Source organism: Rhopalosiphum padi, chromosome 1 (assembly GCF_020882245.1).
Source record: "Rhopalosiphum padi isolate XX-2018 chromosome 1, ASM2088224v1, whole genome shotgun sequence".
In the NCBI taxonomy this organism is placed as follows: Eukaryota; Metazoa; Arthropoda; class Insecta; order Hemiptera; family Aphididae; genus Rhopalosiphum; species Rhopalosiphum padi.
In genome coordinates this window covers 65,638,020-65,654,471 of record NC_083597.1, presented here as the reverse complement: position 1 = coordinate 65,654,471, position 16,452 = coordinate 65,638,020, and the positions used below count along the sequence as shown (strand labels likewise).

Genomic DNA, 16,452 nt, shown 5'->3' with positions numbered 1-16,452 from the left:
TTAGTAATGGAAATTTAAAATTTAATACATTACCTTGTCCAATTGGTGACATTTTAGGTATTTGATTTTCTCCAGAAAAATTTGACATGAAATTCATATTATTTTCTCTGCTCTGCATCACATTACCTATTTGATTATCTTGAACAATCTAAAATTATTCAAAATTAAATTATTAAATATTACCTAAATATTTTTAATAAATATATATATATTACTTGTGCGTTAACAACATTTTGTGAAGTTTCAAGTTTTGGAGAATGAATAATATCTTGTTCAAACTTTTCAATTCCTAAAACTGCTACACTATTTTGATCTTTTCTATGATTCAGACTACTCAGTCTCTGTAAATCATCCACTTCTTCCTTGGATTGTTTAGTCTGAATTTCTTCTGAAGACTTATCGTTTGGTACTGTTTTGTTGTGAGTACTCTTATTGGATTCTTCGTCATCAACAAGATCGTATAATATATTAGTTTTGTTGCCACAATCTAAGTTGTCAAGTTCTGGATCAGCATATTCTAGTATATTAAAGTCAGCTCCCATTTCAGCTACACATACATATTTTTGGTTATTTATTATCATATATATATTAAATATTAGGTATATCCAAAGATAATTTACCTAAGAGTTCATCATCATCATCTAAATCACCCAAAAGGGCATTAACTCCATCAACTTCACCAATATTATTTGGATCTCCTTCTTGTTGTAATTTTTCCAATTCATCCCTAACACTATCTGTAATTTCTTCACTTCTACTGTCTACATTATCAGGACCTAAAGCATAAATTGAATTATAGTAGTAACTTATGTATATATACATATTATCTTATTTTAAATTATGTTACCATTAATAGAATTTTGCTGAGACTGGTGCTGTAACATATCATTATGTCTACCAACAGATACATTTTGACCAACTATAGATTGGGACATTGAACTAGGATCATTTATTATTGATGAAACTTCATTAATTGGAGCTTGATATTTCTGATCTAGGCTTTCAGATCTTTCAACTAAAAGAAAGTAAATTAAAATAATTTATGTTATGTTTAATTATTTATTACATATCAGATAAATGATATATTAAATAAATACCTGAAAATGGTTGTTGCTGTTGTTGTTGTTGTTGTTGTTGTTGTTGTTGTTGTTGCAGCTGCTGATGTTGCTGTTGTTGCTGCAGCTGTTGTTGCTGTTGCTGCTGTTGTTGAAGCTGTTGTTGTTGCTGTTGCTGTTGTTGTTGCTGTTGTTGCTGTTGTTGCTGTTGTTGCTGTTGTTGCTGTTGCAAAATTTCATAAGGCCTAGAAGTTTGCTGTGTCAATGCTTGTTGTGTAATTGGATTTTTAATACCAGATACAAATTGTTGAGCATTCATGTTATTATTAATAACTGCACCAGCAGTAGTTGATCTTTGTTGTTGTATTAACAATCGAATTCTAGGATCTGATAGCTAAAAATTTAATTGACAATGTTAATTTGTAAAATAAATAATTAACTTAAAAATATTTTACTTGGAATTTTTGATCTTGAACTCGTTGTCGAATAACCATTTGAGCATTCGGAGTACCCATTGGTTGGAAAGGCATACGTTGAGTCTTAACAGCACTTGGAGGTAAAGGCTGACGAAACGTTGGCCCAGAAGATGGAGTTTCAAAATCTTGATTTGGTACATTTTGAGAGCTAATTTCTTGATTTGGTGTATCTTCAGTATTCCACATACGCTGATCAGCTGGCGTTTCTTTTTTAAACTGCTGTCTCTGAAGTAATTCTCTCAAATGTCTTGTCATTTCTTGATTAGCTTGTGGTGATGAAAATACATCTTCTCGGCCTCGTGGAGATGTAGGATTAAAATGAACGTTTCTTGGTTGTTGAACAGTAGACGTTGAAGATATTGGAGGACTAAACAAGTCTGTTGGTCCTGGTGTTGACTGCGAACGTGTATATTGTGGTGATGGCGATGCTGAAGCAGGACTCACAACTCTTGTCACTTTCAAGACAGGTGAAGGATATGGTGATCTAGATTGTTGTTGAGAACTTACACTACTGGGACTTTGTAAGGGAGTTAAAGAACCATCCTAAACAAATTAATTTATAACCTAAATTATTAATACTTGATATAAAAATAATTAATTTAATTTACCTGATTAGTAGCAACTTGTAATTGAGTAGCCAAATTTGGTGTATGAATCAACACTTGTTGATCAGAATTAGTAAATTGATTAGTATCAATAGAAAGATTTCTTTGATGAACCGATATACTTCTTTGATATACTATTAAAATTATAAAATTACATATATATTTATAAATCAAACAAAAATTTGCTTACACAATTAAAATAAATTAAATAATTTACCTCCTTGAGTACGTTGTTCTTGCATTACTTGCTGCTGTTGAGCAGCTTGTGCCTGTTGTTGTCGCATTGCTTGTAACTGTTTCCATTGGCGTTCATTTTCAGCTTCACGTGATCTCTGTTGAGATATCATTTTATCTTGATCCTATTACCATAAAATAGTTAATTTACGTTAATTATATTTCTAAATTTTATTATAAAAATAAATACTCAATAAGTTTGAAAATAAGAAGAAACAAATATAAGTATAAATTAAAGCTCATTATTTTTTTTTTTATTATTATTAATGCATCTGACCAAACAAACAAATAAGAATGATAAATAATATTTTATTTATACATTTAGAAGAAAATTCACCAAAATCCCTTTTTTTTGGTACATAGTACATACATAAACATTTATTGTTTAAATCTATTTATGTATTTTTGTGTACCCCTATAAAATTACATCCACTAACTATGTTTTTTGTTAAGTTATATATTTATAATAATACATTGTAATAAATATTACCCATACACCAACCAATTCAAATCTACAGCACTAAAAATGTTTCAAAAAAGCTTTGTATTCTAATCTACTACAAACCATGCCAATATTTATAACTAATCAACAGCGCTTATTATACCAAGTATAAAATAAATGTATCAGAAACCATATGCCAAATATGTGAAATAACTTTTAAATTTAAGATAATATTTGAGAAAAACCAAATGGGCAAACCCCAAATTAATTAATATTTGAATATAATATATATATATTTAAAAGCTACCAGATTTTATTTATTCAAAAGATTCAAACACAAAAAAAATTAAACAATGTAGTAGTTGACTAAAAAAAAATTGCATTTATATGCAATAAAATGTATAATTCTATAACATCAGAGTATACACTCTTAAATAAAAATATGAAATAGTTTATTTTTAAAATAACTTTCCATACACTGTTTGATACTTTCAATACTTAATCAAAAAAAAAAAAAAAAAACCCCATTGCTAAAACAAAAATGTAACTAAATATATCAAGTAGAATGCAATAAGTCAACCTAATATTACTTTAATTCAAATCCATCACCAACAATAATTTACAAACATAAAAGTCAGCAATATTGTTAAGATACCTTATGTAATTAAACAAATTTGATAGTCTTCACATAAAAAGATAAAAAAAATAACTTATGTAATTAAACATTAAATACAAAGAAATACAAAGATCATTTATGGATTAAGAAGCAATATACGAGTAGCTGGGAATATACTAAAAACACAAAAAAATAGAAGAGGCTGAACAGTCAAATATCCAAAGAAAATCATTTCCCAGAACGTGCAAGTGAACGCTCACCACAGGGTCATAAGTCTCTTGACCGAGGGACGGGAGTGTACGCATTATCTCAGACGGTGTTAGTACACGGATTTGTTGGTCAGACAGCGGAGGTGAAGTGCTGACTGAATTGTTAGTACTGCTAGCGGTTATGTTAGTTTTAGCGCCCTCAGTGCCAGCTGATGATGATTCATTTCTTACCAACTGTACATTACGTATTGTGCCAGTGGGTTGTGATGTGATTATATGTAATAGGTTATTACGTGAATCAGTTTGATTTTTAGTATCTAATGTAGCTAATATTGAATTAGACATTATTAATGATGGAACTGTTTGTATTATATGAATACTATTTGGAGGATAATGCAAAGTTCCCCTTTCAGATGAACCCGATGCTACATATTGGTATTGAATTGGTTCAGACGAATTCTTCTCAGCAGGAATGATGTGAATAGTTCGTAAATTAACAGGATTAGGAGATGGAGGGTTAGGTAAAACTGGTATATATTGTATTGTAGATGGGTGAGTAGGAATAGTAGTAGGAAATGTTTGCTGAGGTGGGTTAGATTCAGGTTCGGGATCAGAAGGCTGTGGAGATTGTGAGTTAGTATGACCATCACCAGCGGCAATTAGTATTGCGGGTTGCATCAGTTCTTTGGTGGGACACACCTCTCCATTGTTAATCGTCGGACTCTGGGTAGCACTAGATGTTGAACTGGTCCTGTTGTCGCCACTGGTACTGTCTTCCTTCACGGCCTGTTTGTGTTGTTATAGAACGGGTGCCATTAAAGAAACAAATCCCAAAAGCAATAAAATGAGAACATATCAACTAAAGATGCTAACACTCTAATGATGGATATCAAATTGTATTTTTGGATCAGTATTGAGAAAATTACATTTTGAAAATGCAATTTTTTCATAATCATATACTTATTAAAACAAAAAAAAAATAATCTTATATTATTGTTTTAATAGTTGAAGAAAATTGTTTACCTATAATTTATCAATAAACAGGAATAGAAAAATATTTTTCTGAAAGCTCATAAAATATATTCTTGACTATGAAAATACTATGTAATTAAAAGTGAGAAAAACTTAAGTATAGAAAATCAGATTATAAAAATATTTATTGTTAGCTAAGGAAAACAATACTATCAAATAACCTAAACAGGTCAACACATTTAAAATAATTAAATTATATTACTATATAAAAACTTGATTCTATATTAAATCGTACTAAACATAAGTATAAAATATAAAAATAATAACTGACAGGAATTTTTTTAATTTGTCATTAAATCATTCAGACAAAAAAAATATATATGATTTTTTTACTGTGAAATTCAATTTGACTGTTGATTTTAATTATTTAAAATGGTATTTATAAAATATTTTCTTCAACAAATGTCATGAATGAAATAATCTATGTGCTTAATCCTAGAAAAAAGTGGTAACTTAACAGGATATTTTAACATTTGTAAAATAATAAATTCACTTGAGGATCCTAATACTATAACTCTATTTATAAAATATATTTGGATTTATGTGAACTGTATAAATCTAAAAATTGCAGTGTAAAAATTACTAGTGCTTTAATATTATCAACAACTAGACATAACCAATAAAATAAAACTAATATTGTTTTAATTTATCTGTTTTCAATGAATCCCAAAAATGTGCAAAACGCTGTAATTTGTGATTGGCCTAAAACACATAAGTAATATGATGATTTATCATATATTTTAATTACCAAAAGCGCTTTGGCCAAGTCACATAAGCACACACAAATAAATTTTTAACTTAAGCCCCAATAAAAAAAGCTTTATTTAATGTAGAGGAACTTTTAAAAATACCATGTATAATCTTCCAATGTACATATATATATTTTTCCCACTAGATATTATGATATATAAGCTCTCGGGATGAACGCTAATATTAGTCCATGATTTTCATATACCATTATGATATGGTGCTTGATACAATAAATTTTCCTCCATAAACATTTTGCAAAAACTGTAATGCTTACCTGTTGCGCTTTTTTCTGTCTCAAATTAGTTCTATTTTCTCTTGCTTTTAACAAAAATGGACTTTTTTGTTCAGGAGACAAAGTTCTCCACTTCTTTAATATTTGTCTTGATCTTTCAGGCCAAGCTAAATATTTAAAAAAAAATTTAATATTAACATAATAAAAAGTTTTTAAATAAATGTATATCATACAAGGAAATTCTGTTTTCCATTCAGGATGGGTAACATTAGCATAAAGTACAGCTGATATTGATGCTTTTGGTCCTAGTGCTTCGTCTGCTTCCATTTTTTGAGAATTTCTTTGACTGGTATTTATTGCTGATGACTGAGATCCAACACCTTCTAAGCTATCTTCACCACCACTATTTTGAACCCAAGGACTATGAGGTTCAGAAAATGCTGGACTAAATTGAGATGGACTACTAAAAAGTTAAATAAAAATGTTCATGTTGTTATATTTGTAGAAAAACATTATGTTTATTATAAGTATATAATAATAAGTTATTATTACTTACTTGCTATACTCAGAATGATATGGAGACATTGCTGGATAGATAGGAGAAGGCATATTGGTTACTACAGGTGGTAATGCCGGAGCTGGTACTTTTCCACGAGACATATTAGTTGGTACACCTAATAATTTTTAAATTAATTATTTTTAACGCTTAATTGTATTAAATATGAATTACCAGTACGAGATGGAGACATTATTGGAGCATTATTTTGATTTTGAACCATTACAACTCCATTTTGAGCTGGAGGTATGGCAGCCATATTATTATTACTTATTAATAACATATTAGAGCTATTCGGATCTTGAGATTCTTGTGATGCATCATCAGTTAAAACAACTTTGAAAATTTCTTCTACATCCTTACTATCCATATTTGGTAAGCCTAAATTAGAATACAGTTTTAAATTAATAATTTTTCCTAGAAACAATAGGTTTAGTAACTAAAAAAAATACATTATTATCATTAAATAAAAAAAACATAACATTTTGTTAAAAATAAATGTTACACATTTAAATTTTAAAACAACGAAGATAATAATTCATATGATGAAGAAATAGTTAAATTTGGTTATCATTGATTATCTAATAAAATGAATAGACTAGACAAAATGAAAAACAAATTATCTTAAATATAAAAATGTTATTAAACTAATATTATGGTTATAATTTATTTATCTTAATCATTTTGTTTTATTGTAAATACTAGTACTTATATGAATAAATAAATACTCATAACAAAATTCAATCTTTTATACTTTAAGATATTCTGGTTTTGATCGTAAAATGAAGAATAAAAATTCAAATAAAAATTGAATAAGCAAATATTGAGATAAATCTAAAATAATAAAAAAACCTATTTACCTGTCTCTCTGACCATAGAATCAAGATTAAAGTGGGAACCTAGAATTTCACTAAATTCATCTTTTTGAGCAGAAGTGTTGGCTTCGCTAATAACAGATTCTTCGACTACTAAACCGGTATCTAAAAAAATTACAAGTTAAATACCAATTTGTGTTGATATGATTAATTCCAAATACCTTCCATCTCTGTCTTAATACTTCTACTTTGTTCATTCATAATAGAATCTAATAAATTATCAGACAGCAAAATATCTTTAAGTGTATCATTCTCATTTGTTGGCGGTATTTCTTTTTTCTAGAAAAATAATAAAAACACAAATTTATATTAATATCTAAGTAATTTTTTGCCTGAAATATAGTTTGCACACCAGCTAAATTTTTATAAGAAATTAAACTTTAATAACTATTTAAATTAGATGTAACTTTCAAATGTGCTGTAATGCATAAAATAAATCTATATACTGCATTCATACAAGAGAATACAGCAAACATCAACCAGAAATTATTGTTTTCACATATTCCTATCAGAAAACCAACCTAAATTGCATTTGTTGAAACTCATTGTATGCCATTAGAACATTACTCACACAGCTGTCATTTTAATGGTTGTGCAAGTAATTTAACAGTATAGTTAAAGTAATAATTTCATTGTAATATATTTTTACAGAATACTTATTTATTTATAAATAGTTTAAAATTTCAAATAGAAATATTTTAAGTTTCAAGTAGTTTTGTAAAGTTGGAAACTTAGATAATTGAATATTTCACAAGCATCTTTTAATCTAAAATTAGGTTACAATAAATGTTTCTATGCAAATATTTAATATTGGTTGAAAATTAAATATCTTCTCACAAATATGACTTCCATCCCAGTAATTTACTTAAATCAGCTATTTTCAAAACATTTATCTTACTTTTTCAACAACTTTTGGTTGTTCGTTAACTTCAATTATCTCTTTTTTAATATTCATACATTTATTGACCACTTCTTCTTTTGTTAGTTGTTTAGATTTAATATCTTCCATAATTTTTAATTCAGCCTAATAAATAAAATATAAATAAGTTAATGTTACATAAAAAACTTAACGTACTGAAATCTAACCTGGGAAAGTTCAATTGTTTTAATAACTTCTTCTTTTTCCTCCACTTCTTCAGACTCACTGCTGTCCAAAATCTGTGAAGCAACATTACAGGCATCCAACAAATCACGACCAAAAAACGCATCTTGTATGTAATTTGGGTAATTTTCAGCAATTTTACTCTTGGGTTTTTTCCATCGATTTTGTTTTCGCCTCGGTTTATTGTCTTCACCATCTACGTCCTGAGTATTATCTTCATCTTTATCTTTAGCTCGGGGCATACGACCTCTAACAACAAATCCTCCAATGCCTAATTTTTGAAGATTTCTAACTCGTTTTCGACGCAGAACCATTACACCGGATTCTAATGTTAAAATACTGAAACCTTCAGGTGGTTCAGGAGGACGACCGTCATCTCGTGGCTGTACTGCCATCCCTTCTTTATAAATAGGTTCTGGTTCACTTGGTTCTTCTTTAATGTCATCAAAATCCATCTTATACGCATCATCATTATCTAAAGAATCGTTAATAGTATCTAAAATAAAATTAATTTAATAAATATTTTTAAAATCACAAAAATATAAAATAAATATACAATCTAAACAAATAAAATCTTACCTCTACTGTTACACACAACAGATTCAATAGCTGCCATAATAGCAGCTTCTTTTTCCAATTGTGCTTTTTTCAAATCTTTTCGCTTTTTACGTTGATGTGATATTTCTATGCCACTCGTTAGAACTTTCATATGTTGAACACCTGATTCAGATAAATAAATTCCATCCATACAGTATTCATTAATTATTCCTTTAGCTGCATCTGGACTGTTATCACGTGATGAAATTTTTTGTTTAGTTTTAGGACTTGAGATATGTGCTAAATGTGCTGGAACTGTTCCACGAGGACGACATAGTAAGCAACTATACCCATCTTCCGCACATTTTTCTGCATCATCTTCATTTTCAATTTTATCACATTTTCCATGAAGCCATCTAGAAAATAAAATATAAAAATAATGATCCAAAACTAGAATTGTAATAACATTAGATATAAAAAATTTACCGATCACACTGGGAACATTTAATAATCAATTGACTATCAGTATAGGATTCTTGGCATGATGGACAAATACTACGAGATGCACAAGGTCCACATTCAGTATAATTATTCAACCAAGAACAATTGAAGCCTGGATCATTTGAACCACATGTCAAGCATTGAGCACACCTTCAAAAGCAATATTTTTAATTCAATTTAATTTAAATAAAAAAAATTATCATACTTACCACTTGCATTTCCAAGTTCCTCTAGGGACATAATCAAGTTTTGGATCAGTACAATAAATATGATAAGAAATATCACATTCATCACAGAGAATAAGTCTAGACTCGTCATTACGTTGCCCACACCCTTCACAAACTGTACAATCTAAACATCTCCATCCTTTTTGAAGGATAACTTTGGTTACCTTTAAAATAAAATTAAGAAAAATTGTATTCTTGAAAATTATAATTGTATGCAACAACTTACTTTAACATTTACGCAAAAAGGGTGATAACACTGTCCACACTGAGAACATGAAATAAGACATGCTTCTTGGTCTGTACCTAAGGATCCACACATAACACATATATCTTGACCAAGAACAAATTTATCTTTAGCTGAGCATAAAACAATACGATTTTCATTGTTTGGGTCAATGTCATTTGAAGAATTTTTGGAGCTTACATCAGACAAAGGCCTCTGAAAAATAATTTTAAATAATATTATGTTAATAAAACTTGAACAAAATTCTTGAACACTAACTTGTAATCCAAGACCAGGTACACCAAAAATGCCCCGCATTCTTCCTCGGGGTCTCTTTCTAGGAAATTCTACAAGGCGTTGTCCTTTTTTCTGGTACATAGGTTTTAATGCAGCAGTAAGTTTTCCTAAACCTTTAGCACGCCCAGCATATCCAGATAGCAATAACCGTTTTTTAGTTACTTTGCATGCAGCATATGGTTTTCCTTTACCCAAACCATAGCCACCCATTCGACCATCATCAAAATCTTTATTACTCTATAGAACATTAAAGAGAATTTTGAATTTTTTAACTATTTATTATTTTAATCAATTACTATTTACATACCTTGAACTCTAAGTCATGTTCAGGTTGATAAACATCTATTGAACTATTTGAGTCTCCAAATTCTTCATACCCATCACGACGCTGTTGTACAGCATTTTTACATAAAGGACACATATACTCAGATGCTGAGCTTTTGCTGTGGCTAGTTATATACTCAGCCTCTGGATCACAAGCACCATGTATGTATTTTCGACATGATATGCATTGAACCATTTCTCGATGAGCAGCAGCTCGATAAGCTCGATGACAAAGTGGACATGAAGAACCTTTATTACGTTGCTGATAACAAGAATCACAAACCGTATAATGGGCATGCCACCGAGATGATAACCCTGCACCTGGGGTACGAGAACCACAGTCCGTGCATACACGACAGCACTAAAACAAAATAATAATAAAAATAGTCAGTATTGTCTAACATTCTTAGATCAATAATAAAAGTATAGTGAATATATGTTGTAATTACTTTGCATTTCCATCCAATTTTAGGTATTGTTGTCACTTGAGGTCTTAAACATCCAGGATGATAGGCTTTATCACAACCTTCACATAACATGACCTTAGTCTGTTCAGCTGGTTGCCGACAAACTTGGCAAATTCGACAATTACCACATTGCCATCCAGCTCTCACTCCTTAAAATTTAAAATATTTACAATAAAAAAACAATAATTAAAATAAATAATAAAAATAACTCATTTGAACATACCTGGTAGTAGAGCTAATCCAATACAAACACCATGGTAATGGTTCCCACATACTGTACACATCATTAAATTAGAAACGTCTCCAAGAGTTGAGCAAATACCACAAGCAACATTGGCAGAAAGTTCTTTAATAAAGTAATAAATTAGCACAAATTCAATAACATTTCAAAATTATAATTACCCATTAAAGGAACATGGTCAAGATGAGAATTGCATATTAAAGCTGGTACACTCATCTCTTGAAATGAAGCAGAAGCAAAAATACAAGGATAATGAAAATATTTCAAACAATTAGTGTATGTACATGGAGCACTGGCACCTAAATGGCCACAGTAAGAACATCGTCGCATTAAGCTCTCCAAGATAAGTTCAGGCACATTTTCCAATGAATCAGATGCATCACATTTTACACCTTGAGTCCAGGTAGCACAAAACTGATGTACATAAACATAACCATTTGATTCAAATTGTTCATACAACATGTTTAAATCAGGAACATCCAAATGACCAATAACACTAAGCTCATCCACGGGTTCAAAACTACAAGTTGAAAATTGTTGTTGTCTAAAAACAATGGTATAACAAACATTTACAATAAAATAATTTTATTTTAAAATACTATAGTGCAAGTAATTGATAATGAGCGAGATGTATAGAGCATCAAACAATATGAAAATTAAAACTCACTTAAATTTAGCAGCAGATTTTTGCCTTCTATACTGTATAATTGGTGCCATTTCAGCAGTTGGAGATTGTAATGGCATCGGAGTTAATTGTTTAGTAACTAGTTGCTTAATAAAATCATCTAATGTTGACTTAAATTCTTTATCCCATTCTAACCTTAGAAGAGACCCTTGTCCAAGTTGACTTCGTTCTCCCAAATTACAAAATGCACATACTTTTCCTGGCCTAAAAATAAAAATATGAGTACCACAATCGAAACAAATATCATAAACTATTTACCAAGTCTCTTGATATAATACACTTCTATCATCAATAGTAGGATCAACTGATGATGAAGTAGGAGGAGTATTTTCATCAGTTCGGGAAACATTTGGAGATTTCCCTTCAGCATCTTCCCTATTAATAATTCAAATTAAAAAATTATGTTATACTTATTTATTTCTGATTCTATAATATATATATTTATTTATTATTACCTTCTCCATCTTTTAATTTTTAAATTCAATTTTTTCATTTGTAAAGGACTATCATAAGATGTTATAGGTGTAATAGCATTTCTTCCAGGGGAACATGATGTTGTTTCATCAAAGTTACCTTCTAAAAATAAGTATTTGTAATACAATTAATAAATTTACTTCTTAAACTGTATGTATAAAAATAATGTACCATCTGTCTTAACAGCAATATCAATAGGAGTTTGATTAGAAGAAGTTTCATCTACTGATATAGAAGCTGCTTCTGTAGAAATACGTGAACAATCTTCTTCTTGATAATCTGGATCATCATCCATATCTTCATTATCATCGTCGTCATCATCTTCATCATCCTCATCATCATCGTCGTCTAACAAAGGAGCACCATTGTCAACATCTTCATCAGAACATGGATCATCATCTATGTCCATTTCGTCAGATTTATCTAAAGATGTCTTAGACATCTTTGATTTGTCATTATCCATTTTCTAAACAAGAGATAATATATTTAAAAACTTAAACCACTTAAAAAAGGTTAATGCTAATAGTGTTAATATAGTACTATTATAACTATAGAATAGTATTATTGTTAAAAATTTAAATGTTTATAACTGTAATTAGAGTGATATAAAAGTAATTAACTAATTTTCACTACCAAAAACATTTGGCACAATTCTTATCAGAAATTCTTAATATTTTCAAGAAACAAGTTTAATTAATACTTCAACAAGTTATTAAAATATTAAATAATATATAATTATTACCTATAATATAGTGAAAAATTATGATTTTTACTGTATCTACATTAAATATGTCACTTACATATGGCCACTTTTAACATAATGTGTAGGTAAAAATCATAACATTTAAAAATAACAATAAATCTAATAACCAATTTTGATTAAATATGACAAAAAGTAAATATAAACAGATTATAAAATAATTCAAGTACCTAATTATGTATAGCTTTTTTGCATATTTAATTTATATAACTTAACAATCTACAATCTAATGGAAAAAATAATATTTTCAATTTAAAAATCTAAATTGTAGTATACTTGTACTTAAATTATACACTGGCATATACCAATGTATCATACAAATTTTAGAAGCACAAAAAAATTTTAAGGCTAAAAGATCACAATGGTAGGTACATAGGATTAATTAATAATAATATAAATATTTTATTTAAATCTTAGCATACACTATCGTCAAGTTACCAAATGAGCTACCAACTTATTTCTTCATTGTATTAACTACCAAATTTACAAGAATTTGTTTATAAGTGCATTTAAGGCATGTATGTCCTATTCTTAAAATTTAAATTCCAAATTGTTTTGGCTAGATATCATGATTATAAATAAGGAATTTATACATTTTACGTATGTCTAGACTATAGATATTAGGTACATAATCTAAGTGCATTGATGTTAAAAATTATTTATTTCTATAATAAAAATGTATTTTGTTTGTAGCATTAGTATACAAAATACAACTATAACTTACAAAAAATAAATGTAATTAATATTCAAATGCAACTATAAAATACGATTTAATCATGAAAGTTCAAAAAAATAAGCTGTTTAAAAATAAAAATTGCAATCGATTACAATTCAATATTTTTAGGCACATTAAGAATATTAGACAATAATCAATGCAAATATCGTGAAACAGATTTTTTTCAATGAGTTGCATTTGACACAAGATTAATATCAAATATTGTGATCAATCCCCGGGGTAAAATTAACACAATGACATAGGATTCCCTTGCACAAACTCGGTCTATCATCTTAAAGTGATCGATTTCCTTAAGTGTGACAGACGACGAGAGTCGAGTTGTAGACGGCCAGTCGCTAGTTTAGTGGCGGTGTGAAAGAGGGGGGAACGAAAACTTCCCAAAAGCGCAGTTCGCGGACCGTGCGATGAAATACGCGGGAGTCAAGTTTGCCAGGCGCTTTTCTTGAATGAAGAGTTGGACAACGATAAAGGACACGAAAAGCCCTGTCGTACGATCGTAACGACCAATCAGCAAGTAAAAGTAGTGGGTTAGCGTAGTTCGAATTCAATGGTGGCGGCAAGACACTTACTCTGTGTTTGATCGTCGGCGACTTGAGTCGGGCCAAAACGCATACTATTTGGCGGTAAATCAGCGAACCGCTTTGCCTCAAGGAATTGGGCGGGAGTAGTAGTGAACGAGACGCTATCCGTTACACCGAGGAGCTTTTAACCGGAGGTTCCTTACATGGCGAATGGGCGCGAAGAAGCGGTTGAAGCACAGAAACTATCGGCACACTATGAAGCGAGGCGTCGCCGTCGTCGTTGCGGTGATGTTTGTCGTCGTCGTCGTCGTCGTGTTCGGCGGCGGCGGCGGCAGCAGCGTCAGCGGCGGCTGTCGTCGGATAACGCGCGGATGAGCGCGAACAACGACGCGAAAACGTAAACCGACGAAAACTATACTGTAGGCTGTAGCCCTACGGGAACGAGAAAAACATTTTTTCACATTATCGGATAATCAAAACAAATCGACAACAGCCTGGTACCACCGCGGGCCAACCAACAGGCTAGCCAACACGACGATGGCAGCTTGTCGCGCGCGTCCCCCCATCAGAGAATTCAGAAATTGTCCATGGAGGCAGCAGCGACTTGTTAAGCGGTGTTCTCCTCCCCCTTCCAATAATGGCGTTACCCAAGGTCCACTGAATGGTTACTCTAAACAACGAAAATATTTATATTTATGTTCGCCATTAGGATTTCGATTTTCGAACATTTCGTCGATAGCAATTATATGGGAGTATGGGACTGGGACGAGTGTTTGCTTGTATTCTGGACTTTAGCGCTTCTCACTGTTCATGAGAGACGTAGAGACGTCATAATGTGACGATGACGAATTGGTTTAAAAATTATGACTTTAACGACCCCATCAGCCGTTAATAACAGTCGCATTAATTTACCGCGTTTTGGTTAGATATTAACTAATAAACTAACTCATACTCAACTAAGTAAATTGGTTATATTTCTTTGACTTTTTAGCCTAATCGTATTTTTATACTTTAAACACTGATTAAAATATCTTTTCTCTTTAATCGTGGTACTGTGGTAGTATGGTAGGTATGGTCTTCGAACAATAAAAGTTGAAAAAACTTTTTGGAACAAAAACTCTAAACACGCACACCATGACGTATCGCGCACGCAAAACGCCGCGCCGTACGGTCTAGCACGATGACATGTGCGGATCATCTTAGTCCGTGGTTTTTTGTTATAATATGACACATACATTTATAAACGATTTTAAACTCTTAACGCGCGCGTAACCAGATATTATTATGTTGACATAAATTATAAATTATACATAATTATAATGGATATATCGGTTAGGTTAGCCTATATCGCTTAAAAATATGAATTTTGAAATTCTATTTGTTCTACCGAGAACGGCGAAAACAGATTCAAGTGATTCAACGACGCCAGTTGAGGGGAACGATTATATTTACGGCGCATTGCCTACATTTATCTACAACATAATTATTGCGGCCATGAACTCGACAGAGTGACAGTTCAGGGCCCCTGAAGGTTAGGTTAGTTTCTTGCGGAAGACATCGAGCCTAGAGGGCAAAGGCAGAACATTATTTCGATATTATATTATTATATAACTATATGATGTCTTAGGCACGTAAACAAAAAAAAAATTCGGAGGGGGTTTACAAAATTTAGCAATACAAATTGTGCCGCAACATAATAAAACAATTTTTTTCTCATTACTCGAAAATATTTCGGTGATGGGGGGGGGGTGAACCCCAAACCCCCCTGTATACGTGCCTGTGATGTCTATATGTAAGTATTTGTGAACGGAACCGGGAACACAGAAAGTATAATATTAATTTATTATATCATCAAAAATGTGTTCGAATTCGAAACGTTAAGAGCAGTCGCGTATTTAGGAATATCGGAATATGCCATCCCTGCAGGGCTGCAGATATACAATTAAATAACTTGTTTTTCTTTAACATAGATATAATTTCTAACATGATAGGTAATACTACAAATCTATAAATAACCCCCTCCACTAATAATTTATCAGATCAAACGATTCTTTTCATACATTTATTAATACAATTTAGACAGTTCGATCCATCATCATTTTACTTTGAATACATACTTTTTATATTCTAGGCACTTTGAATCAATTCTCAAACGACTCAAACCATTTCCACTTTATGTTGGGGATCAAAATTTGGAACCTGGATCGTTTGATCCACTCCCACTAAGCCCCCTTTAAATAGCTTATTAGTTTAAAGATGTGCGTTCATAAGTTAC

General features: G+C 30.8%; 1 protein-coding gene across 6 annotated transcripts in view; it reads right to left on the bottom strand.

The window, feature by feature from the left end:
* LOC132917887 (uncharacterized) overlaps positions 1 to 14,648 on the bottom strand; it is a 29,768-nt gene extending 15,120 nt beyond the window's left edge. For 3 of the 6 annotated variants that reach the window (XM_060978870.1, XM_060978888.1, XM_060978896.1), the window contains exons 1-31: positions 14,226 to 14,648; positions 12,332 to 12,626; positions 12,142 to 12,262; positions 11,945 to 12,061; positions 11,669 to 11,890; positions 11,163 to 11,545; positions 10,984 to 11,106; positions 10,743 to 10,909; positions 10,277 to 10,654; positions 9,952 to 10,206; positions 9,676 to 9,888; positions 9,432 to 9,613; positions 9,208 to 9,372; positions 8,764 to 9,137; positions 8,169 to 8,680; positions 7,981 to 8,106; positions 7,244 to 7,361; positions 7,068 to 7,187; positions 6,382 to 6,588; positions 6,208 to 6,325; positions 5,885 to 6,114; positions 5,694 to 5,818; positions 3,689 to 4,423; positions 2,354 to 2,495; positions 2,140 to 2,270; positions 1,511 to 2,074; positions 1,098 to 1,449; positions 848 to 1,015; positions 621 to 776; positions 216 to 547; positions 34 to 148 (exon numbers count right to left, since the gene is read on the bottom strand). In XM_060978870.1, coding sequence (XP_060834853.1) covers positions 34 to 148; positions 216 to 547; positions 621 to 776; positions 848 to 1,015; positions 1,098 to 1,449; positions 1,511 to 2,074; positions 2,140 to 2,270; positions 2,354 to 2,495; positions 3,689 to 4,423; positions 5,694 to 5,818; positions 5,885 to 6,114; positions 6,208 to 6,325; positions 6,382 to 6,588; positions 7,068 to 7,187; positions 7,244 to 7,361; positions 7,981 to 8,106; positions 8,169 to 8,680; positions 8,764 to 9,137; positions 9,208 to 9,372; positions 9,432 to 9,613; positions 9,676 to 9,888; positions 9,952 to 10,206; positions 10,277 to 10,654; positions 10,743 to 10,909; positions 10,984 to 11,106; positions 11,163 to 11,545; positions 11,669 to 11,890; positions 11,945 to 12,061; positions 12,142 to 12,262; positions 12,332 to 12,623 — 7,243 coding nt within the window. In that variant the 5' untranslated portion in view covers positions 12,624 to 12,626; positions 14,226 to 14,648. The remainder of the gene's footprint in view (positions 1 to 33; positions 149 to 215; positions 548 to 620; positions 777 to 847; positions 1,016 to 1,097; positions 1,450 to 1,510; positions 2,075 to 2,139; positions 2,271 to 2,353; positions 2,496 to 3,688; positions 4,424 to 5,693; positions 5,819 to 5,884; positions 6,115 to 6,207; positions 6,326 to 6,381; positions 6,589 to 7,067; positions 7,188 to 7,243; positions 7,362 to 7,980; positions 8,107 to 8,168; positions 8,681 to 8,763; positions 9,138 to 9,207; positions 9,373 to 9,431; positions 9,614 to 9,675; positions 9,889 to 9,951; positions 10,207 to 10,276; positions 10,655 to 10,742; positions 10,910 to 10,983; positions 11,107 to 11,162; positions 11,546 to 11,668; positions 11,891 to 11,944; positions 12,062 to 12,141; positions 12,263 to 12,331; positions 12,627 to 14,225) is intronic. The other 3 variants (XM_060978903.1, XM_060978879.1, XM_060978912.1) reach the window with 3 other exon arrangements.
* Positions 14,649 to 16,452: the final 1,804 nt, after the last annotated feature.